At 50.6% G+C, this 24,957-nt stretch overlaps 1 protein-coding gene across 5 annotated transcripts in view; it reads right to left on the bottom strand.

Moving 5' to 3' along the window:
- RAP1GAP2 (RAP1 GTPase activating protein 2) overlaps positions 1-24,380 on the bottom strand; it is a 202,171-nt gene extending 177,791 nt beyond the window's left edge. The window contains exons 1-2 of one of the 5 annotated variants that reach the window (XM_028109099.2): positions 24,030-24,380; positions 20,425-20,460 (exon numbers count right to left, since the gene is read on the bottom strand). In XM_028109099.2, the coding sequence (XP_027964900.1) occupies positions 20,425-20,460; positions 24,030-24,202 (209 nt within the window). In that variant the 5' untranslated portion in view covers positions 24,203-24,380. The remainder of the gene's footprint in view (positions 1-20,424; positions 20,461-24,029) is intronic. The other 4 variants (XM_028109098.2, XM_028109101.2, XM_028109102.2 and 1 more) reach the window with 4 other exon arrangements.
- Positions 24,381-24,957: the final 577 nt, after the last annotated feature.

Raw genomic sequence — 24,957 nt, 5'->3', positions numbered from 1 at the left:
GCATGATAAGTTTGTAGGTAAAACTATGCTCTATGCAGAGGCGTCCCCTTCAGAACCCGCACAGGCATCTACACCTACCTCCCCTTCCTCTTCTCTAGCCAAGCCTCCTTACTTCGGCTCAGTATACAGAATTTGCAACCCATACACGGTTTCCCATTCAACTGTGTTGTTTTCCCACTGTTTCAATCAGCAATTGCTCTAGTTAGTAGTGCTTTGTCCTCTCTCCAACGCCTTATTTATTACACAACCACTCAGGAACATGGCTGCCTCTTCTGACCCTGACTCAATGGGTATGTGAGCTGTGAGTTCCGGACAGCTAACCCAAAGGGGAGCATGCAGGGCACAGTCATCCCACATTATTCTGTATGCTCAAGGCCCACCACAGCCAATGCAATGGCACCTACTCCGTACTCACAGGTGACTAAATGATCAAGAAAAAGATAAAGGCAAAATGGCTTTTTAACTGAATTAGCATCCCAACAGTTTTCCTGTCTCAGACACAAATTCCTGAACCCATACCATTTGGGAGGCAGGACATGCTGACATCGCTGGGGCCCCCCTGACAAAGCCTGGGTCCCAGTTCACTCCGAGGAACTTGGGCCGCAGGCTGGAAGACCAAAATACATAAGGCATAGTTGTCTGACGTATGTTCTCTGAACAAAGCCCTCCTAGATCCATAAGGCCGGAAACTAACTTGGTCCCAAGGCAAAGAGGAAGTGCATCCAACCCTCTGGCTGATGTGGCTTCCACAACAGCACCTAGAAGTCTTGGGATCAGGTGTAAACAGAGAAAGTGCCAGAGGTCAGGTATCAGGAAGCCTGCTCCAACCCCATGCTTCATCCACATAACACCCAACACTCTGGAGCCAGGCGTATCACCCTTGTTTACTGCACTTCTCGCTCTACCAAGAGATTTTCTACACACCTGTGCCTCATACCCCTGGGATGGAAGCAGCAACCATCCCCTCCAAAATCTGAATCCCTCGAGCCTCAGTGGGACCAGCAGCATCGATGTGCGTCTGTGGGAGTGTAGAGCACCATCCTATCCTTCCATGCCTGGACCTGTGTCTAAGCATGACACTGGGTCTGCCTTTGGGCCTGTGCTCAGAATTATGTATGATCAAGAGAACAGGGGTGCCTGGGTGGCTCAGTCAGTTAAGTGTCTGACTCTTTGATCTCGATTCAGATCTTGATCTCGGGGTCATGAGTTCAAGACTCATTTTGGGCTCCACACTGTGTGTTGAGCCTACTTAAAAAAAGAGAAAGGGAGAGAGAACAGAATGACAAAGCCTATGGAGTCAGACAACCCTGGTTGTGTTCCCCTCCATCTTGTACCACCTATAGGACTGGAGCAGGTCAATTTACCACCCTGAGCCTTGGTTTCTTCCATTTTAAAACGGAAAGAACAGAAGGGGCCACTTCACAGCATAGTTGTGAGGATGGAATGAGATAAGAGAGCCCGTGCTCTGGAACTGGCAACTACTTTTATTGCTGTTATAATGGAATGTGGCATCAAATGTCAAACAAAAGCCTGTGCTTTTTAGGGACTATGTTTCTGAGAGTGGATGTGACTGTGTGTGTGACTCCGAGCAAGGTCCTGTCTCAGTGCATGTACCAGTGTGTGTGTGTGTGTGTGTGTGTGTGTGTGTGTGTGTGTGTGTGTGTGTGAGTGCAGGGGTCTCAATGCATGTACCAGTGTGTGTGTGTGTGTGTGTGTGTGTGTGTGTGTGTGTGTGTGTGAGTGCAGGGGAAGCCAGGGCCCACGACCTACTACATGGGGCTTGCTGAACTGGACATCACCTGGTTCTCTCTGCTCCTATTCCCCGGCCCAAGGAGACAGCTGGGTATGAACTCCCTGCTGCCAAAGATACCAGTTTGTGGCCAGCTCGTGGGCGCCACCCAGTGGCACTGGATTCGTGTGACGCAGACACCTTCTGGCCGGAGGGTCCAGGAACATGTCTGCAGCATGAGACAAGTCACAGACTGTAGAATCTCTGGGCTTGTGCATTTCTCGGAAAACCTCCAAGGGAGTCTGGCCTTCCGTTTCTAACCAGTGCTGTCTAACAGACCTTTCTGTATGATGGAAATGTTCTGTGCCTGTGCTGTCCAACACCGTAGCCACCAGCCACATGTGCTTACTGAGCACTTCGAATGTGCCTAAAGCAAATGGGGGGCTGAATTTTTATCTGTACTAATTTTAATTAATTTAAATGCAAATTACCACATGTGCCTGTACAGGAGGACAGTGCTAGTCTGAAGGACTGTTTGATCCCTGGGATCCCGCTATGCCCACACCTCCCAGACGAACTCCCTGGACCTCCCAGCCTCAAGGACCAAGGCACCTCTTTTTCACACAGGCTGGTTTGACTCTGACCACGTCCACAGAGTCCTGATCGATCTGATGACCAACCGGCCAGTCAGACCCTCTCCTAGAGCATATGGATACAAACCCACTCAGAGAAGGCAGCAGGAAGCAACCAGCTACTAAAAAACAAGAGGGACCAGGCCCCTGGCCCACCTCAGTCCTGGAAGAGGCAGGGTCCCACATGACTGAAGGGCCTCCTAAACGCAGACATAAGCATGGATTCGGAGACAGAGAAACCAGCTGTGTGACTTAAGCCAGTTGTAACCTCCCGGGGGCTAATTTTCCTCACCTGTGAAACAGGAATCAGAGTACGTATGTCAGAATACAGTGCAGCACAGAATAAGCAGGCAATGTTGGCTAAATTATTAATAGTTCTATACAGCTTTATATTAAACCATCATCATGTAAGTTTTTACAAACTAAAAAAAAACAAAAACAAAAAACTGGATTAATAGGACAATTATCTGGGTCATCCAGATGCCACACTGGGACATACTCCCTGGTTCCCCCTTTCCTTCCAACCCAAGTCCAGCCAGCGTCCACATCTTGCAGATTACACCCTGTAGCATCTTGCAGCCATTTGTCTATTCCCACAGCACACCTGAAGCCGCCTTCATCTTTCTCTTGACCCGCTGTGGTCCACGTCCATCAGCTTCCAAGGAGTCCCACGGGGTCTGCCCTGGTAGCCACAGCAACCCTCCTATAAAGCTCCGTGCCTCCACTCAGAGCCTCCAACTATTGCCCCGTAGCTCAACAAGCTGAACGCACACTCTGAAATCTGACCTTCATGGCCCACCTCCACCACCCAGGCCCTCCACCCTTTTGACCTGATTCCTTACTCTTCCAATACTCCAGCCTCACTCGTCATGTGAGCAAACCTTGCTCTTTTTCGCCTCTGAGCCAGTATAAGATTCAACAGACAGGTCAAGGGAATCAAACAGAAACCCAGAAAAGATATCTTTGTATACGTAAGAATTTAGTAATGGAAGTGAAAAATTAAAGTCTAGCACTAGAATGACTATTTGGAAAAATAAAATTCTAATTTCATCTCTCATCTTAACCCAAACTAAATTGCAAATGGATTAAAGAGTTAAATGTGAAAAGGAAATAAACCTGTTGAGAAAAAAAAAAATATATATATATATATATATGAGAACCATCAACTTTCTGGATGGAGAAGGACTTTTCTAAGCACAAATGTAACAAAGAAGGGGCGCCTGGGTGGCACAGTCAGTTAAGGGTCCGACTCTTGGTTTCAGTTCAGGTCATGGTCTCGGTCATGAGATTGAGCCCTGAGTTGGGCTCTGCGCTCAGCATGGAGTCTGTTTGAGATTCTCTCTCGCTCCCTCTGCCCATCCCACTTGTGCTCTCTCTTTCTAAAATAAATAAATAAATCTTAAAAAAAATAAAGTAACAAAGAAGTCACAAATGAAAAGACTGACAGATTTTACCAGCTCAAAATTTAAAACTTTTGCACTAAAAAACAAGAGTAAAATTTAAGGGCAAAGGATAAACTGAGAAAGATTATTTGGAAATAAAAATATGAATGACAAAGGGTTAACAGCTTTAACTAAAAGAGAGCTCTAATGAGTCAAAAGGAAGTATATGAACATCCCAATAGAAAAATAGGCAAGAGAGGCGCCTGGGCTCAGTTGTTAAGCATCTGCCTTCGGCTCAGGTCATGGTCCCAGGGTCCTGGAATCGAGCCCCGCATCGGGCTCCCTGCTTAGCGGGGAATCTGCTTCTCCCTCTCCCACTCCCCCTGCTTGTGTTCCCTCTCTTGCTGTGTCTCTCTGTCAAATAAATAAAATCTTAAAAAAAAAAAAGAAAAAAAAATAGGCAAGAGTCATTATAAAATGTTTTCTCAAAAAATAAAATAAAAATAAATGCGTGAAAACTTTAGTGCTTGTCAAAGAAAATAGAGACATACAAAAATTTATATTCAAGGATGTTCTTGAAGCATTATTTACTAATAGTTAAAAATTTAAAACAACCTTAATATCTAAATTAAATTATGAAACATCATAAGGATAGGAATGTGTGCAATATTTTTAATCATGTTTTTAAAGAATATTTAATGGTGTTGAAAACATAATTATATAATAAGTTTTAAAAGGACGCTATCAGGGGCGCCTGGGTGGCTCAGTCGTTGGGTGTCTGCCTTCAGCTCGGGTCATGATCCCAGGGTCCTGGGATCGAGCCCCACGTCGGGCTCCCTGCTTGGCGGGGGGCCTGCTTCTCCCTCTCCCACTCCCCCTGCTTGTGTTCCTGCTCTCGCTCTCTCTCTCTGTCAAATAAATAAATAAAATGTTTAAAAAAAAAGGATGCTATAAAGTACAAAATGACTAAAGAAACATCAAAATGATAACATTTTGGGTAGTGGTTTGTGGGTTTTTAATTCTTCATCCCAGTATTTGTATGCATTTTCTAACTCTTCTACAGTGAACATGTACTATTTTTATAATCAAGAAAAAAGCTATTTTTAAAAAAGGAAAAAAAGACTGTTCGGATACAGGGAAACATTTGTTATACAATGCAGAGAAAAGAAGACCCAAGAAGGCCATGAGGGCTTTTGTTCAGTTACTCAGAGTTACAGTAAATGCTCATATAATAGAGAATCAACTAAAATGCACTATGTCAATCAAATCAATGTAAAAATTAAATATCAGTGAGGACATGAGGAAAAGGACCCTAGTAGAATCCACATATACCCCTGGCAGGAGTGTTAACGGTAAAACCTCCTTTAAAAAAATAAAAACAAAAATTGTATATATAAAATCCGTATTTCATATATATACTTGGTTTTACTGCAGCGTAGTTGCCATACAATGTTCCCTTACGTTCAGCTGTACAACACAGGCTTGGAGAGTCTGCACATTGTGCTCACAGGTGCAGCTACCATCCGGCACCATACAGCACTGCTAACTGACTATATTCCCAACATTGTACCTTTTAGGTCTGCAACTTACTGATTCCATAACTGGAAGTCTGTGCCTTCCACCCTCTGCCCCTCTCACAACCATCAGTTTGTTCTCTGTATTTATGGGTCTGTTTCTGCTTTTTGTTTATTTGTTTGTTTTGTAGATCCACCCATAAGTAAAAATCATAAAATCTTTTTTTTTACTTCAAATTCCAGTATAGTTAACCTCAGTGTTATATCAAAATAAAAAGTTTCTGTACAGTGAAGGAAACAATCAACAAAATTAAAAGGCAACCTACCAAATGGCAGAAGATATTTGCAAAAGACATATCCAATAAAGGGTTAGCATCCAAAATGTATAAAGAACTTATAGGGGTGCCTGCCTGGCTCAGTCGGGAGATCATGTGACTCTTAATCTCAGGGTTATGAGTTCAAGCCCCACATTGGCGATGGAGCCTACTTAAAATGGAAAATAAAAATAAAAAACATGTGAAAAAAATTAGTATCTTATACAACTCAATACCCAAAAAACAATCCAATTAAAAATGGACAGAAGACATGAACATAAACCTCTCTTGAGGGTAATCTGGCTACAGATGGAAGAGCTACAACCCAACAGCCCCACCTCCAGGTAGACCACAGCCTTTCACGCATATGCACAGAAGGTCACACCAGGACACAGTCACTACAGTATTGTTTGCAGTATAAAAAAATGGGGGGCACCTGGGTGGCTCCTGAGTGGTGCAGTCACTTAAGCATCCGACTCTTGGTTTCAGCTCAGGTCATGATCTCAGGGTGGTGAGACTGAGCCCCTCGTCAGGCTCCATGGGGCATTGCCCCTCCCCAACCCTGTGTGTGTGTTCTCTCTCAAATAAATAAATAAATCTTAAAAAAAAAAAAAATGGAAACCACCCAAGAGCCATCAATAGGAAATACAAAGGGGAAACAAAAAATATGACAGGTTTGTACACATAAATACCACACGGCAGGTAAAAAGAAGGAACTGGATGCATGACACCATGGATAGATTCCAAAATCCATGTGGAGGGGCACGAATGCAGAACTATCATGGTAACAACAAACACTGTTCTAAGCACTAGACATATGCAGGCTTACGTAATCCCCAAAATAATCCTGCAAGAAGGTTTTAGGCTTGGGCGCCTGGGTGGCTCAGTCATTAAGCATCTGCATTCGGCTCAGGTCATGATCCCAGGGTCCTAGAATCGAGTCCCACATCAGGCTCCCTGCTCAGTGGGAAGCCTGCTTCTCCCTCTCCCACTCCCCCTGCTTGTGTTCCTGCTCTCACTGTCTCTCTCTGTCAAATAAATAAATAAAATCTAAAAAAAAAAAAGGTTTTAGGCTTTACTGTTATTCCCATCTTACAGATGACTAAACTGAGGCATAGAGAAATTAAGTAACTTGCCCTGCTGGTAAGTGGCAGAGCCAAGACCTGAACCCCAGCAGTCTGATGCCAGAACATGACGATGACATTCACATAAATTTAAAAGGATATCACGCATGTGGATTCCTAACACACAAAGAAAACTATATAACGTTTCTTAATGTCTACTTATGGATGTGACAGTATTAAAAACACAGACTGAGAAAAGACATACCAAATTCCTGATAGTGCTCACCTCTATGGATAGGGGAGACAGGGTAATGGGGGCAAGAAGGAGTGATGACAGGGATTTAACTTGATGATGCCATTTCTTTTATTTAAAAAAAAAAAGCTCAAAAAGTTTAATAAAGAATTACCATATGATCCAGCAATTCAGCTCCTGGGTATATGCCCAAAAGAACTGAAAGCAGGGACTCAAACAGATATTTGTAGACTCGTGTTCATAGCAGCATTATTCATATCAACCAGAAGGTGCAAGCATTCCTCAACAGATGAGTGGATAAACAACATGTGGATAAATAAAATATACATAGAGTAGTATTCAATCTTAAAAAGGCAGGAAATTCTGACAGGTGCTACCACATGGATGAACCTTGGAGACACTATGCCCAAGTGAAATAAGCTAGACACAAAAGGGCAAACACTGCACAAATCCACTTCTCTGGGGTCGTGCAGTGACCAAATTCACAGGGACAGAAGGTAGGATGCTGGTCAGCAGGGGTTGTGGGGGGCGGCAGAACGGAGAGTTCCAGCTTGCGAGGATGAAAAGTTCTAGAAATGACTAGTGGTGATGGTTGTACATTATAAATGTACTTAATGTCACTGAATGGTGCACTTAAAAATGATTAAAATAATAAATCTTTGGGGCACCTGGGTGGCTCAGTCGGTTAAGCATCTGCCTTCGGCTGAGGTCATGATCCTGGTGTCCTGGGATCGAGCCCCGCATCGAGCTCGTGCTCAGCAGGGAGCCTGCTTCTCACTCTCCCTCTGCCTGTTTGCCTGTCTGTCTACTTGTGATCTCTCTCTCTCTCTGTCAAATAAATAAATAAAATCTTAAAAATAAAATAAAATAATAAATCTTCTATTAGGTATATTTTAACATAATTTTTAAAAAGGTTTGGTGAAAAAGGCAACAGAATGTTCACAACTGTCAGGTTTGGGTCATCAGTACTCCGAGGTGGCCGTGTCATTATTGTAAAAATCAAAGAAACAAAACAAGAGCCTCGGGACAGCAGAGGGTGTGGAAGCGAGGCCCAAGGCCCATGCAGGCAAAATGCTCCTCACCGCCCTGCTCAGGGTTTCCCATCTCCTCCCACCTCCTCCTATTTCTACTGCACTGTGGTTGCTATAGAAACAAGGCACTTGGGCTCCCAGAGCTCAGCCCAGGTGCTGCTAACTCCAGGAATCATGTCAGAGTATGAATACAACAAAAGCCGGATCACCCAGGGCCTCATATACACACATACAAACACACAAACACACACACACACACACACACACACACACATACACACACGTCTGCCCTCCTGGTAGGTTTACTCCATGGAGGTGCCCGCAGTGACACCAGCTGCCCACGCCCGACAGCCACAGGCCTGGGTCTGGGTGCCTCTGGGTCCCCTTTGCCCCTGGGGTGTGGCTGCACGCATGCGGGCCTGTCACATGGGGATCAGTGTCCACACAGTCCAGGACTGTGATTACTAACACCGGAAATCCTGTGGCAGGTAACATTTACCGAGCATGAACTATGTACCAGGCAGGGTACCCCACACCTCACCTGGATTATCTCCTTGAAACCTCACAACAGTAGTACCTACATGTGTTATCCCCAGATAAAGAAACTGAGACACGGAGAGGTTGTGTAGCTTGCACAGGGTCACCCCGAGCACCCGAACCTACCCACGGAATCTAGACTGTGGGGAGAGAGCCACAAACAAAGCTGCCTCACCGGTACCACCTCCGGCCCTGCTAACAGCCAGGTCTCCTGGGCCCCACCCAGGCCTGAGGAAGCTGACTCCCAGGGCAGGCCTGCACAGCAGCCAGGGTGGGCACCCCCTGGTGCAGCCTCGGCTGAGCTGGCAGGGAAGTCTGGACAGGGCATGGCAACCTCAGGCCCCTTCAAGTCCTCTTTCTGGGCCCAGAAATGGGCCTGGAAAGCCTGCGGCCCAAAGCTCCTTTATTCCAGATGATGTCTGCTCACAGCGAGGTAACCAAGAAAGTGGCAATTGACTGCCCCATCTCTCACTCTCTTTCTCTTGCGCTCTCTCTCTCTCTCACACACACACATACACACCTCAGGGCAGGGCTCCAAAAGTCAGTTATGTGGCTTTGCGGCCTGCCAGGCACGGATTTCCGCCCACTCCACCCTCTACGAATGAGTGGGGCATGGGGTGGAGATGATGCTGCGGTCACCTGCGGGTTCACAGCTCAGCCAGAGGCAGGGAGGGGTCAGCCACCTCACCTGAACAACAAACTGTGACGAAGTCGGGTTGGGCACCTGAGAGGCTCCCCAAGCCTCAGACTTCAAGGGGAGAGGGGCGCAGGCAGAAACCACTGGACCGCCGCAGGGCAGGAAGAAGTAAAGGCATTTCCTGCTAAGGGAACAAAATCAGCAAAGACGTCAAGGCTAAGAAGTGCCAGAAAACAGCAAGTCACACCATCTGGCTGGAGCTAAAGATCAAGAGGAGGTTGTAAGAAAAGAGGAAAAAAAAAAAAACCTACAAATGTACTGAGGCACAGAGAGGTTAAATAACTTGCCCAAGGTCATCGAGATGGTGGAGTCAGGATTTAAAACTGCCTGATTCCAAAGCCCACACATTAACCACTAAGATGGGGTTCACTGTCTGGCAGCCTTTGGTTCTGTGCATATTTTGGAACACTGGGAAGGTGAGCCTGGCTAGGCCTAGAGCAAGGGTCCTCTGTGGGGTGGGAGAGCTTCTATACTCCCTCACCCTGAAAATTCAGCAATGTCTGGAGACATTTTCAATTGTCACTGCTGGAGGGTGGGTTGCTGGTATCTCGTAAGCAAAGGCCAGAGATGCTGCTCAATATCTACAGTGCACAGGACAGTCCCCACCACAAAGGGTTATCCAGCCCCAGATGTCAATAGAAACCTTGACCTAGAGTGACTCACCCACCTGGAGCCCATTTTAACATCCAACCTGACCTGAACCATTGACAAGCATCACACTTGCTCATCCCTTGCGACTGAGGTTCCCAAATTTTGCTGCATATTAGAATCACCTGGTGGCGCCTGGGTGGCTCAGTCATTAAGTGTCTGCCTCCGGCTCAGGCCGTGATCGCAGGGTCCTGGGATCGAGCCCCGCATCGGGCTTCCTGCTCAGCGGGAAGCCTGCTTCTCCCTTTGCCACTCCCCCTGCTTGTGCTCCCTCTCTCGTTCTCTCTCTCTGTCAAATAAATAAATAAAAATCTTAAAAAAAAAAAATAGAATCACCTGGAAATCTTAACAACAACAACAACAAAAATACTGATGCTGGGTCCCACCCCAGGCATTCTGATTTCCAATTCTGGAACTGGGTGAAACCTGGGCATGAGAATTTATTTTTTATTTTTTTTCAGCATCACTTGGCATCAGGGAAATACAAATCAAGACCACAGTGAGATACTGCCTCACACCCATCAAAGTGGCTAAAATTAACAAGACAGGCATGAGAATTTCTTAAAGCCTCCCAGGTGACAGCAAAGTGCCAAAAGTCTAAGAAATATGGCCCTGGCAGGGAGGGAAGGCTCCAGCTATCTGCAATGGACCCAAGACTGTTCATGGATGCTAATGCCAGAAAGAGAAGTCGCTGGAAAGTCAACACAACCAGAGATTGCCCAGGGCCCCAACAACGTGGGGTGGGGACTGTCCCCGGAACAAGCCTGCATGGAATCAGCACCGACAAAGCCTGCCATGGGCGCAGGGAAGGCAGAGCTAGAGATGGCTTCGGGGTGACAGGTTACTCAGAGCTGGCAGAGGCCTGAGGAGGAGGATAATTAGAGAGTCTTTGTCACTGTCTGGGCGGGAGATAATGGGCCTGAACTGGGAGGAGGGCAGGAGAGGATCCCGTGACTCAGGAACTTCACAACCCGGTGACAGAGAAAGAACTCGATTGGAAGACAGAAAAGGTTAATTGAGAGTGAGTGCAGTCTGGGTACAGAGCAGGAAATGATCCATGAGCGGCTGAAGGTGGGGGTGAGTGCACCAGGGAGGGGGTGACCCGGGAGGGAGACTAAGGAGTCAGCCATGGGGAAACCTAAGAGGGATGACAGCCCCAGAACAGGGGGGCCCACTGGTGACCTCTGTGCTGAATCCGGCCTGCAAGGCAGGCCACACGCAGCTTGAGTTAGCTGTCAAGATTTTTCCTAAAATTCCAGATTTCCAGCTTCTCTTGGACAGTGGAAGATGTGGTGAGACGGACAGCATCCTGGCGGAGTGCTGCTGTATGCCCCCCGACCCCTTGCCTGTGGTTGTCTTTGGCCCTGCCACATTCCTGCAGCCGTCAGGCCTCTCTTCAGAAAAAGGAGATGTGGGATGCCTGGGTGGCTCAGTCGGTTAGGCGTCTGCCTTCGGCTCAGGTCATGATCCCAGGGTCCTGGGATCGAGTCCCACATCAGGCTCCCTGCTCAGAGGAGGCCTGCTTCTCCCTATGCCTGCCGCTCCCCCTGCTTGTGCTCTCACACTCTCTCTCTCTCTCTGGCAAATAAATAAATAAAATCTTAAAAAAAAAAAAAAAAAGAGGAGACGAGACGACGTGCTACCTCAGAAAGGAGTGAAGACCGAGGGGTTGCTAGGGAAGCAGGAAAGGAGCCAGACGCTGCTCAGAGCCGGACTGCCGACCTCTCATTCTGGTCCTGCATCCCGCACCTCTGTGCGGTGCCACCTCAACTTAGGAACATCCCCCCTTGGGGTCCCATGTACTGATCTGTAAACAAGGAGGCTGATGCCCATTGACCTCTAGTTGTGCATTCTCCTGTCCACTGGGCTCCTGCAGGCTGCCCAGATCAACCCCCCTGGCCAGGCTTTGAGATGAAGACTGGAAAACCTGATTCTTTCCAACAAAGATTAGCCCAGGCTGGGAGAAATCCCAAATACAGCTGAAGGGGCCAGGGAGAAGAGGAGACATAAGAAACAAGAACCATCTTCCAGGGGCGCCTGGGTGGCTCAGCCATTAAGTGTCTGCCTTTGGCTCAGGTCAGGGTCCCAGGGTTCTGGGATCAAGCCCCACATTGGGCTCCCTGCTCGGAGGGGAGCCTGCTTCTCCCTCTCCCTCTGCCTGCCGCTCCGCTTGCTTGTGCTCTCTCTCTGTCAAATAAATAAATAAAATCTTAATGAAAAAAAAAAAGAACTGCCTTCCAAATCTGAAGGGGTCTCAGGAGAAAGAGGGATTAGCCTTGTTTGGGAAGGGATGGGGGACCAAGAAACAGCAGTTACAGAGATTCCAGATGAAAAGAATGGTCAGCTTTGAATAATCAGAGCTGTATTGTAACAGAATAGGCATCCTTACAAAGTAATGAGCTCCCCATCACTGGAGGTAACCAAGCTCAGGCTCAGTGACTAGCTTCAGGGGCACAAAGAATCCGCATAGTCGCTATTTTTTTTTTTAATTTCAAGTTCTAAGATTCAAGGGTTCCAGAGATCTGGAGATCTCTCTTAAAGGCTCCCCACTCCTCCCAATGCCCCCAGGGAAAGCTGTTGGAGATTAAGCTCTGGACTCTGCCTTCTAGAAAGGGAGGGCCTAGCTGGTCTGGAAAAAGCACAGAACGTCCACCTCCCTACTTCCCTTGCCCTTCAGCAAGACCACAACCCCCGAGCCAGACCCAGCAACCCCTGCTGCACAGCCCCTGTCCCAGAAGAGTCTCATCAGGGGCCCCTCCAGGCAGAGGGAACAGCTAGATGGCCCTCCCAGCACAAGCCAGAGGGGCCACCTACATCCCCTCCCAACACTCGCGTCCCCACTCCCTGCTCCCAGCCCCAGAGGGGGCCAGCAGGAGGAAGGAAATAGAAGGAAGCACCCCCCAACACACTCCCAGGCACCTCTGAGTGCTGCCTAGGCCCCTGTCCAGCAGGAGCCTCTCTGAGGGCAGTGGGGGTCCTGACACGCCCAGGGGTCCATAGTGTATGGACAGGAAGCACATGGGAAGCACAACGTAGAGGGGTCAGAACCTCTCTCCAAAGCCCATAAGAGCAACTGTTCCCCAGTCCTGGCCAAATCCAGCTCCTGGTGAGCAAGCAGAGCTCTCTGGCCTCCTCTTCGTGGGACCCTGAGTCTTCTCATCAGGTCAGGCCAGCAGGCCTCTAGGCCTGGGGAGAACTGTGAAGAAGCTCAAGCACATGGCCAGGGACCTGGGGATTGAAGGATGCTTTCAGGGAGCTAAGTGGGGTGAGAGGGCTCCCCCAAGGATAGCTGGGCCCAGGCATCCTGCTCTCCTGCTTCCCTGCCCTTGTCTGTCACCGTAACACACTTAGCCCTGTCCCACGGGGTCAATAAGGGCCATTCAGCTCACCGGCCACATGGCAAACACCCTCAAGGGGCCCCAGGAACCTGCCTGCCCTTGGGCCCATACCCATCTCAGAAGAGCCCAATGCCCAGTGACAGAGCTGCCAGCCAGCACCCTGCCTGCCCACCAGCAGATATCCACCAGACCTGGTCAAGACCCAGGGAGCTGCTTATCCATCAAGAAATCAGAACAGGGACTCACCAGGGCTTCCTAGGCATGGCAGAGGCCGGCCGGGATGACGGCCAGGAACACACAAACCCCTGGAATTTGCAGACCTTGCCGCCTGGCAAATGGCACCTCCAGGTGCATCCCCGGTGCCTGCCTGGCAATGAAATCAGGCCACAGCCCAATTGTCAGCTAAGCACCCGCCCGCCTTGCTTCTCCCTGGAGCCACTCACGCCGTGAGACTCCAGATCCCAAAAGAGACATGTTCGTGGTTACCATAGGAACTCGCTAAAGCCAAAAAAGGCACCACACAGTCACCCACATGGGCCCTCAAAGCTCATGTCCACCTGCACAAGCAAGCATACACACAGGCCTACACACCCCTACACACGTCAGCACTGTTCTCAGGCTCAGGGCCCACAAGGTGTCCGAAAGTGGGTTCCCTGCATGCACGGTCCAGCCAGGTGTGGCTCCGGGGCAGGGGCACCAGCCAGCGCTTACCTGGAGCTCACCTGCCAAAGGTTCCCCAGGAGCTGAGCAGGGGGAGCTGAGAGCCCAGGGCCACCACAGGCACTGCCCGGCCTGTGTCCTGACCACAGACCAACTCTTGCAACCCTCCACATATTACCCCTCTCCTCTGCCTCCTCCATGAGCGGGTAAGTATGAGAGTCAGGACCTAAACCAGTCACGTGAAGAGGGAAGAAGAGAAAGGGGGAGCAGAGATTATGTATTCAGAGCCTTACTCCCTCATCCCCATAAATGGGACCAACATACACCCAAGAACTCAACTGGAAACTTAAAAGTCTTCACCTTGACCGCTCCCTTGCCCTCACCTTCCACATCCAAACCAATGCAGCCTGGGGAGACCACTTCCTCTAACTCTCCAATCTGTCCACTCTCTCCAACCCCACTGCCCCCACCCCAGACTCCAACCTCTCCAATGAGTCAGCAGAGGGCAGCCAGGGAGGAGGGGGGACACTCAAATCTGTGTCCTACTCCCCTCAAAAGCCTTCAATGGCTCCCACTCACCCGGAGAAGCCAGCTCAGCCCCCTGCACAGCTGTCCCATACTCCCAGAGGCAGCCCCGCCTGTCCCCAAGCCCCCACCCCAGTGTTCCATCTCTAGTAGTACCGGCCCCACACCCCTCCGACCCGCTGCGTTTCTAACCCGTCTATGCACTGTTGCTGTTACCCAGAGCGCCTCTCTCTCCTGGGGGCTGACCCTACTCACCCCTGAGATGGCTCAGGCATCACCAAGTCTGCAGGGAACCCCTTCCATCCTCTTGGAGGACATCTCTGCTAGCCTTCATCACATTCCACTGCATTGTCTGTCTAGATGTCTGCCTGCCTGCAGGGCTGTAAGCTTCCATGAGCAGAGACGGGTCTTTTTCATCTTTGTTTCCCCTACCAACCCCAGGGCCTGGCTTTGGGCATGGGATGGAAGCGCCCAGTAATTGTGAGCTGAACTGATGCAGCATTCTAACCCCCTAGAACAGCAAGCTCCCCCACCCTGGACAACCCAGCAAACTCTCAGCACATGCTCTGGGTGTGTAAGACGAAGAGACATAGGGAGCAGCCCCAGAAGGTTCTAGAACATTTTGGTGGTACCTGAAGGATTCTTGTGCACTGCCACCACCCCCCCTCCAGTGTTCCTGTGTGCTCCATGCCCTCTGCACCACCTGCCTGTGAGGGGCCTCATGCCACTCAACCTGGGTCTCCAGCAAGGGCATGTACTGTGAAAGCAGAGATGCATTCTGTGGCCAAGGCCCCCATGCATATCGGGGGGAACAAGAGTGGGAAAGCAGGGTGGGGGAGGTGATGAGAACTACTCAGCTCCAGCCAAGACGAAGCCAGCCACGAAGCACAGACCTGGATTCAAATCCCAGCTCCATGACCTTAACCAAGTGGCCTAACCTCTCTGAGCCTCCATTTTCTCATCTGTAACACGCAGGGAGTAGTGGTAGCTGCTTCAGGAGGTGGCTGTGAAACCTCAGGGAGACCGTGCAATGTGTGACAACTTAGCACACACAAACGTGCTCAACAGTGCTGGGGCCAGAACCCCCATCTTCAGGGCTGTGTGCCTCAGGGACACCTCCAGGAGGTATGTGGCTGACTGTGTGCACAGGACCAGGTCCCCGGAGAAGGAGCCAAGGCGACTGGAAGCACAGGCCACAGCCCGGGCGTGTTTGGGGTTACACTAGTAGAGAGAAAGACGTCTCACCCAGCAGAGGCAGAGGGAAAGTGGCTTCCTGGCGCTTCTAGGAGACCTGTAGCCTGTGGAGTTGGCGGCCCAATGGACACATCAGTGAGTAGGGCCACATCCTGGGCATCCAGGCAGAACTCCATATTCGGTGCCATCAATGGGGGGAGGAAGAAGGACGGAAGAACGGGGACTGAACGCACTTTTAGTGCCAAGGGGAGTGGGGGTGGCTAGATAAGACCCCTATGGTGTCTGCCCAGCCCACAGTCCACCCTCCTTGTCTGCGAACTAACCCCTCCCACAGACAGAGATGGCCACAACAGCCCTGGTTTATCCATAAAACCCCATCTCTCCAGCTAAACTGACTGACCCGAGGCTGGGCCAGTAAGATGCTCCCTCTTTTTTAAGATTTACTGAGATGTAATTTATAGATCATACAATTCACCATTTAAAACTGTACAATTCCACGGTTTTGGGTGTATTCATGAAGTTGGTGGTGCCGTCACCACTATCTAGGCCCAGGGCACTTACACCACCCCACAAAGAAGCCTGTATCCTTTCGCACTCACTCCCCTTGGTCCCCCCAACAACCTCCTCAACCCTAGGACATCACGAATCTATTTTCTGTCTCTATGGATTTGCTTATTCCAGACATTTCATATAAAGGGAATCACGCAGTGTGTGGTGTTTTGTGACTTTCGCTTAGCATAATGTTTTCAAAGTTCATCTATGTTGTAACACGTATCAGTACTTGATTTCTTTTGATGGCCAAATAATATGCCATTGTATCAATATGTCACCTTTTGTTTACCCATCCATCTGTTGATGAACATTTGGGTTGTTTCCACCTTTTTTTAAGATTTAATTTAATTTATTTATTTGGGAGAGAGAAAGAATGAGCAGTGGGGAGGGGCAGAAGGAGACGGGGAGAGAGAGTGCGAGAAGCGGACTCCCTGCCGAGCAGAGAGCCCGATGTGGGACTTGATCCCAGGACCCTGAGATCATGACCTGAGCCGAAGGCAGACCCTTAACCGACGGAGCCACCCAGGCGCCCTGGGTTGTTTCCACTTTGAGTTATTATTAATGATGCTACGAACAGGGGCGCCTGGGTGGCTCAGTCATTAAGCATCTGCCTTTGGCTCAGGTCATGATCCCAGGGTCCGGGGATCGAGCCCCACATAGGGCTCCCTGCTCCGCGGGAAGCCGGCTTCTCCCTCCCCACTCCCCCTGCTTATGCTCTCTGTCTCTCTCTCTCTCTCTCAGATAAATAAATAAAATCTTTGAAAAAAAATAATGCTACGAACATTTGTGTTACAAGTTTCTACATGAACATATATTTTCATTTCTCTTGGATATGTACTTAAGAAAGGAATTGCCGGTCATTTGGTAACTCTACCTTTAACCTTTTGAGAAACTACCAGATTGTTTTCCAAACCGACTGCACCAGTTTACGTTCCCAGTAGCGGCATATGATGGTTCCAGTTTCTCCCCATCCTCCCCAATACTTGCCATTGTCTTTTTTTCTTTTTAATTTTTTTATTGTTATATTAATCACCATACATTACATCATTAGTTTTTGATGTAGTGTTCCATGATTCATTGTTTGTGCATAACACCCAGTGCTCCACGCAGAATGTGCCCTCTTTAATACCCATCACCAGGCTAACCCATCCCCCCACCCCCCTCCCCTCTAGAACCCTCAGTTTGTTTTTCAGAGTCCATCGTCTCTCATGGTTCGTCTCCCCCTCCGACTTACTCCCCTTCATTCTTCCCCTCCTGCTATCTTTTTCTTTTTTTTTTTTGACATATATTGCATTATTTGTTTCAGAAGTACAGATCTGTGATTCAACAGTCTTGCACAATTCACAGCGCTCACCATAGCACATACCCTCCCCAATGTCTATCACCCAGCCACCCCATCCCTCCCACCCCCCCCACCACTCCAGCAACCCTCAGTTTGTTTCCTGAGATTAAGAATTCCTCATATCAATGAGGTCATATGATACATGTCTTTCTCTGATTGCCATTATCTTCTTTTTGATTATAGTCATTCTAGTGGGTGTGAAGGAGTAGCTCACTGTGGCTTTGATGTGCATCTCTCTGATGGCTAATGATGCTGAACGTCTTTTCAGTACTTACTGTCCATTTGCTTTCTTTGGAGAAGCAGGGAGCCCGATGCGGGACTCAGTCCCAGGACCCCGAGATCATGACCTGAGCCAAAGGCAGATGCTTCACCGACTGAGCCACCCAAGCGTCCTTCTTTGCCCATTTTTTAAGTGTGTTACGCGTCTTTGTGTCATTTTATTGGGTTGAAACAGTTCTTTATATATCTTAGGTATGAGTCTCTAATCAGATATGTGATTTGCAAATATTTTCTCCCACTCTGCGGTTTGTCTTTTCACTTTCTTGATGGTGTCCTTTGTAAGACGAAAGTTTTTAATTTTGGTGAAGTTCAATTTATCAATGCTTTTGGTATCATATCTAAGAAACCATTGCCTTATTCGAAGTTGCAAAGATTTTCATCTATGGTTTCTTCTAAGAGTTTTATAGTTTTAGCTTTTACATTTAGGTCTTCGATCCATTTTAAGTTAATTTTTGTATACGGTGTGAGAGAGGGGCTCCATTTCATTCTTTTGTATGTGGATACAGTCGTCCCAGCACCATTTGTTGAAAAGCTATTTTTCTTCATTGAATTGTCATGACATACTTGTTGAAAATCAACTGACCACAAATGTGAGGGTTTATTTCCAGACACTATATTCTATTTCATTGATCCATATGGCTATCCTCACACCAGTACCAAACTCTTGAATGCTAGAGACTTGTAGTAAGTTTTGAAACAAGGAAGTAGAGTCCTCGAACTCTGTTCTTCTTTTTCAAGACTACCCTTAAATTTCCGTATGAATCTTAGGATCAGTTTAGCAATTACTGCAAAGAAGCCAGCTGGGATTTTGCTGGGGAGGGTTTCCAGTCCCTGTTCAACCCCTCCACCTCTCTCAGGTGTTCCCTGAGACACCCTGGGATCTTCTCCATAATTTCTGCTTAACCGGGTTACACTGAGTTTTTCTTTCTTGCAATCAGAAGGATCTTAGCCAGGCACAAGTAAGAATACAATCCTACACACTGTCCCAGACAATCATCTCAACACCACCTCCCCAGGACTAAAGCACTCAACCTGCCCCCCAGACACCCACAATGGGGTCCCAATCTCAACACTGGCCAGTGTCCCCAGCCACCTTGTAACCAGTTCCCTTCCAGGTTACATACATCACCTTTACCAGTTAAGCAGGCCCTCAATAAATGCTTGTGAAATTGAACTAGGAACCCAAAATAGCACCAAAAAAAAAAAAAACTACTCCTACCACTCTACACCCCTTAGTAACCCTGCTTCATGCCTCAATCCCACTCAATCTGTCGATAAGAAGCTCTAGGAAATCAGCCATCATTGTGCCCACTGGACAAAGGATACAAAAACCGAAGTCAGGAGAAGTTAAATGTCTTGCCCAGGAGTGACTTGCCCTGAACGCTGCACTGCACTGTGGCACACACACCCCACACCAACCAGCACAGGCACAGGTGTACCCATTGTCCCACCCCATCTTCAAGAGCTGCCATAGAGACTACCTCCCCCTGGCAGTCTTCCAAGACAGGTCCCACTGGACCTCTGACCAATTCTACACAGAGACAGAAAGCTCTCAGAAAGCAGGGACTGTTTGCCATCCATCCCTGCCCTGCTAACTGTTCACCCTCACCCTTCTGAGCAAAGCAGGCTGAAGTGGGAAGCCTCACGTCCGATGTTCCAACCCTCAAGAGCAGCCATGCTTTATCCAGGGACCTGTACCCAGGGCACACAGAGCCAGTGCTAACAACCAAATGGCATGGCAGAGGGAGGCCGGCCTGGAAAACCTTTCAGCTGAGATGGAGGGTTACAAGTGGGAAAAGCTGCCTCCACAGAAGCACACTCATTGGAGGAATTTTTCATGCACAGGCTAATTCACATATGGCAGGATCATATTTTGGGCTAGTGACCAATGCTATTTTTTCCTCCTAGAATTCCCCTCCTTTTCAATTCACTCAGTTGGAGCAGGTGGTTGGTCACTCACTGCCCAGGGAAGGAATGAAGGTGGAAGCTGATTTTGTTAAAGTCTGAAGGGGAAAGGGGGTCAGGATGCAAACAAAATGGTTTGGCCAGAAACACATGTGGAAAAGGAGCAAAGATGGTGATGGAAGAGCGGTTGGAGGTTCTAGGAGAGAGGTGTGTCTGCTCAGGGCTTCCCAGACAGATGAGCAGACATATGGCCAAGCACGACAGACAATTCCCAGACCCCAGATCTGGTGCGGAAGCTTCAGGGAGCCCCAGGCTGGGCTCACAGGATGACGTGTCTGATAACAGATGACTCAATGACCAACTGACCACACGTATGTGCACCAGCACACGCATGCGCATACACACATGCATGCGCACGCTCTGGAGTGTTTTATGAGGTTCTAGAACTATGTGGCACAATTTTCCAGGTAAGTAGGAATGTCAGAAAGCCTGATGGAACTGGGGCTTCACGTAAAAATCAAGATGATAGGAAACATAATTATCTTTCTTACACCCCCAAGTTATGGCCTAAAAGACACTGCTAAACACATTGCCATCCATGTGACACCTGCTGTTTCCATTCCAGCACTTGTCTTTCTCCAAATGCCCCAGGAATCAAGAGCCTGGTCCAACCTCTCTAATCCAAAGCCCCTAAGACTGAGATGGAGAATCTGACAAACGCAACAGCCCCATTCATGTCTCCCACAATTCAGGGGGAAATGGGGGCCTCAGAGGAGCGCTGGCCTACCATCAGCCCCAATCACTGCATAACAGCAAGTGGCTACTTACTTGACCTTTAGGCTCGCCAGCATGGTCTTGTCGATCCTGCCAAAAGAAAAGCAAAGGCTTTGGTCAGTGCTAAGGCTGAAGGCTCCCACCTAGCATCTGCAGGGGAGGTCCCTTGGCCAGTCCAGACCACCAAGCCAACAGGGCCCTGCAGGGGACAGCCGCTACAGAGGGGAGCTCTCCTCCAGCCCAGGAAGGAGGGCTGTGAGCTCTGGGAGGGCTGGAGCCACACATAACCCTAGGAGGCAGGTCCTGCTAGTCCTCCCATTTTAGAGATGAGGAAACGGAGGCTCAGAAGGATCACATCACTGGCCCAGTCTGAATCCAGGTTCTGACTCCACACCCCGAGATCACAAGCACGTGTAGACAGCATTTCCCTTCCTTACCCCCCCTCCACAAGAGAGCTCTGCGAGCCGGCTCCATCAGTCACTGGCAGCTAGACATTCAACACAGTGATACTCCCTGGGCTTCCACTTTGGAAAGTTGCCAGCACCAGGGACCCCCTGCCCCGCCCCGGCCCCGTTCCAGGAGCTGCCAATCTACACGAGGAGACAGACCCCACACCTGAGACAGAACCCAACAGCAGGCTCCAGGGTGCATGGGCAAGTGGGATGTCAGGCATGGAACTCAGAGCAGAGAAGATCACATTTACGGCAGACTGTATGGCCCCCAGCCCCTCCACCCCAGCCTGCACCCACCCTTGCTGGAAGACACGGCAGGGCTGCTACACTTCTATTTTTACCCTCTGCATATGCCAACCCTTATGGCTGGTAAAAGGGGCCCCTTCCTCTCTCTAGAGACAGAAAGTGGGCGAGATTCCCACTGTCAGTGTCTCCTCTTGCTTAGGGGTCACGAACACCAGTATCACCCCCACCAGTGTCACCACCAGCCCCATGTCATCAACACCACCTTGTCTCCATCACCATCCATATCCCCACCACCCCGTTTCATCACCTTCGGCATCACCACCACCCCCCCCCCGTGTCACCACCACCACGTCAGCATGACCATCAGTGCCACGTCCAGGATGCTTTCGGCCACCCCCCTCCAGCCACCCCCTCCAGGAGCCACCCCCTCTCAGCTTTGCCACAGGCTTCCTATGGGGCAACCCCGGATGGGAGCAGTGTCAGGGCCACGCGTGGAGGACACAGAGCTGGCCGAGCAATCACAGGTCAGCACCGAGCCCTTGAGCTGGGAGATGGGATCCTTTCACTCTGAGTAAACTCCCCACGCCTTCTGATCTCAGTGCTCAGCGGCAAAACAAGCCACACCCCAAGGCTCCCGACCCAGGTCCCTCCCAGCTTCCCCACTGCATCCTGGGCCCCTTTCATGGAGCCTCCACAACTGGTCCCCAAGGGTCTCATGGGGCCCCCCAATCCCTCTGGCATGCAGATATTCTTCCTCTCCCATTCAGCCCACCAGATAGGGGTAGGGTGAATCCAGGGGGCAGATCCCCACATTCTGCTGCAATATTTGTAGACCAGAGCTACCTAACAACAAGCCCTTACATTTTATATTTTCTCAAGGAATCTCTTTTAATTCTTACAACATCCGTACGTTGTAGATAAGGTGGAAATCCCCCACTTTCCCATGGGGAAACTGAGACCCAGAGAGGGGAAGTATCCTATCTGAATTTCTCAATGAGTCAAGGTGGAGCCAGCGCTTAGAAGCGGGACTCCTGGTGCGGCGCCCTCCCAACCAACCACTGCACCACTGAGTGGCACTGTGGGTCACAGCAGTCTCTGGCCCAGCACCCACCCACACTAGCCAGCAGTCTGTCCGCAGGGTCCCACACTGGGGTGTGGCCCTGGGAGGGCGGGGCCAACGACCTCGGCAGGACTGAGACCAGAGACAAGAGCGGCAGGCAGCCGGAGACACTGGGCTTTTCACTTTCGAAAGCCAAACTCCCTAGGTTCTCCCTGGCGCCTTCTCTCTCCTCCCCACTGCCCGCCTGCCCCACCCCATTCCCTCTCCTCACGTGTCTATCCCTAATGCTACTGGTTCTCCACCCTGGCATCAATGGAGCTTCTAGAATACCAGGCCCTGAGATTCTGGTCACCATCTGGAGTGGACCAGGGCTCTAGGAATCTGCACTTTAGTCTCCAACCCTCCCAGCTGACAGCCATCTCCAGATGATGCCTACTCTAACCCTCCAACCCCACCAGGAAGCCCTGCCATCCCCTCAAGCTCAGTGAGCCCCTAACCAAATGCCTGTCGTGGACACTCAGTCATTCCATAAGCATGGACTGAGCATGCGCAATGTGCCACACACAGTCCCCCAGCCACCACCACCCCCCCCCCGGCTCCCAGAGGAGTGTGGCTCTTAGGGGAAACCCTCTCTCAGCCGAGCCCTGCCCTGTAGCAATCCCAGCCAGCCTGACCGGATTCGAACCCAGAGCCCACACTCAGCACAGCAATCCCTTGGCCCGGGGTGGGCGTCAGGGAGGGCCCGTGAGCAGGCACCAGGCCACACTGTGCCAGCCCTAGCACCATCTCATCCCCACTCTCCCCAACTGCCAAACATGCAGCACCCACAACTCCTTCCTGCCAGAGGATGGAAGGCAAAGTGCCTGCAGAGAGAAGGGAAAGGGAAGTCAACGGCTGCACACAGGCAGAAGCGTAACTAGCCAGAGGAGCAGACAGAGCCCACCTCCTCCAGGCCCCTGTGGCCCCTCCCTCTTTCCCTTGCCTGGGTGCCCACCAGTCAGCCCACGAGCCTCCACACCAGGGCTCCCCCAGCCACCTCCCTGCGGCGGTGGGAACCTTTTCTCTGACAACGCCCCAGGCCCAGAAGCTGAAAGGAAACCGATCATGAAAACCGCTAGACCCTGTTCCCCAGCTGAGGGGAAGCTGTCAGCAGCTGGTAACCGAAGACAAGTCTTTGACCTCGGTCTCCCCATTTTCTGGTGCCCTGGGGAGGGAAGCGCCTCTCCCTTGTCCTCACAGAAGCTTAGTGGCAAAAGTGGCCTGGAGGCCCAGGCAAGAGGCTGGAGCACAAAGCCAGCAGATCAGGCTCAGACAGAGCCAGGATGGGCTGCTGGGGAGGGGGGCACCTCTGCAGACAGGCCTGCCCCTCCCCTCACAGCTCACCCCCCAGCGGAGGCAGCCCAAAGCTCCAGTGGGCCACAGACGCCCCCATCACAAAGTCACACACACAAGGACAAGAGCACACAAAGCTATGGAAGACCAGGAGTGCAGACACCTGCTCAAAAACGCACACGTAATCACATGCCTAACACACCTATGCAGCCGGCCACATACCTCGTATGTACACAGGCGCCCAGATGGGCAGCTGCAGACATGCCCCCCACACACGCAGCCACAATCATCACAGACGCACTACACACACGGGAACACATGACAAGACACACACATTCAACCCCAGCCACACAGGCTTGCTCACTGGATCCTACTACAGGGACAGTGAGGAAAAGCTTGGCATCTGGTAGCCCCTCCATCTCCATCCAGCCGCAGCATGGGAAATGCCCCCCACCCCCCAGGCCTCCGGCATAGCCCGAGCCCTCCGCTCCCACGGCGGCCACAGCAGACGCAGGGCTTCCCGGCTAGGTTCACTCCCATCCCTTCAGCTGCCCTCCCTCATCACCTACCATCCGAAGCCCCCAAAGGAGACACTGCGCTTCCTGCGAAACATGGTTGTAGCCGCCAGGCCCCAGGTCCCAGCGATGTTCCCGGGGCTGTTGGCCAAAGGGCCGTGGCGGCGCAGCCGGGTCAGTGGGGCCACAGGCATAGCGTGGGACACCCAGCGCGGTCCCTCCCCCATTGCCTGCCCCCCAACCCCAGCACTTCCTGTGGGTGAGGCTGCAGGGCTGGGTAGTGTGTCCTGCCCTCCCGGAGGCCCCCAGACTGCCAGCAGGGGAGTTCTCAGAGGGCAGCTTCCCTACGCCCAGAGGAACCCGCAGCTCCGGAAGGGGCTCGGCTGGCAGATTGCACCACAGCCCGAGTTGGCAGCTCAGTCCCACACAGCCCCGGCCTCCCAGAACCCACAGGACCGTGAGGCACAGGCACACACCAATGTGCTTGTGAGGGAAAGAGCCTCCTGGAAGGTTCAGGAGCCTTGCAGACACGCCCTTCACACCCACTCCCTAGGGCTGCCCAAGACAGGACCTCTGCCTTCCTGCTCCACCAGGGCTCAGCACACACCAGACGAACCAGCCCCACACCTGCACACTCGTGGGCATGAGTACACATGCACTCACAGGGGCACACACACGTGCATATGTATACACGCACAGGATCCACAGGTGCACATAGGTGTGCTCACACAAGTGTCCTTAGACACCCATGCACAAGTGCACACGCACTGCACACTCCCATGCAAGTTCATACAGACCTCGACGGAGACACCTGCACGTAGATCTTGTGTCTCTGTAACTCCCCATGAGACACAGGCTCACGCAGGGATACAGACCCACGTGCACACACCCAGACACACACTCGGGCAGCACACATGCCCACAGGTGCATTCACACGTATACATGCAGAGGCACAGACACCCTCGAGTGTCCAGACAGAGGT

This window comes from Eumetopias jubatus, unplaced genomic scaffold (genome assembly GCF_037043125.1).
Source record: "Eumetopias jubatus isolate StellerSeaLion01/CBP00866 unplaced genomic scaffold, mEumJub1_p1.0 scaffold_10, whole genome shotgun sequence".
Lineage (NCBI taxonomy): Eukaryota > Metazoa > Chordata > Mammalia > Carnivora > Otariidae > Eumetopias > Eumetopias jubatus.
The sequence above is the reverse complement of the archived record's forward strand: the minus strand, read 5'-3'. Positions and strand labels throughout refer to the sequence as shown.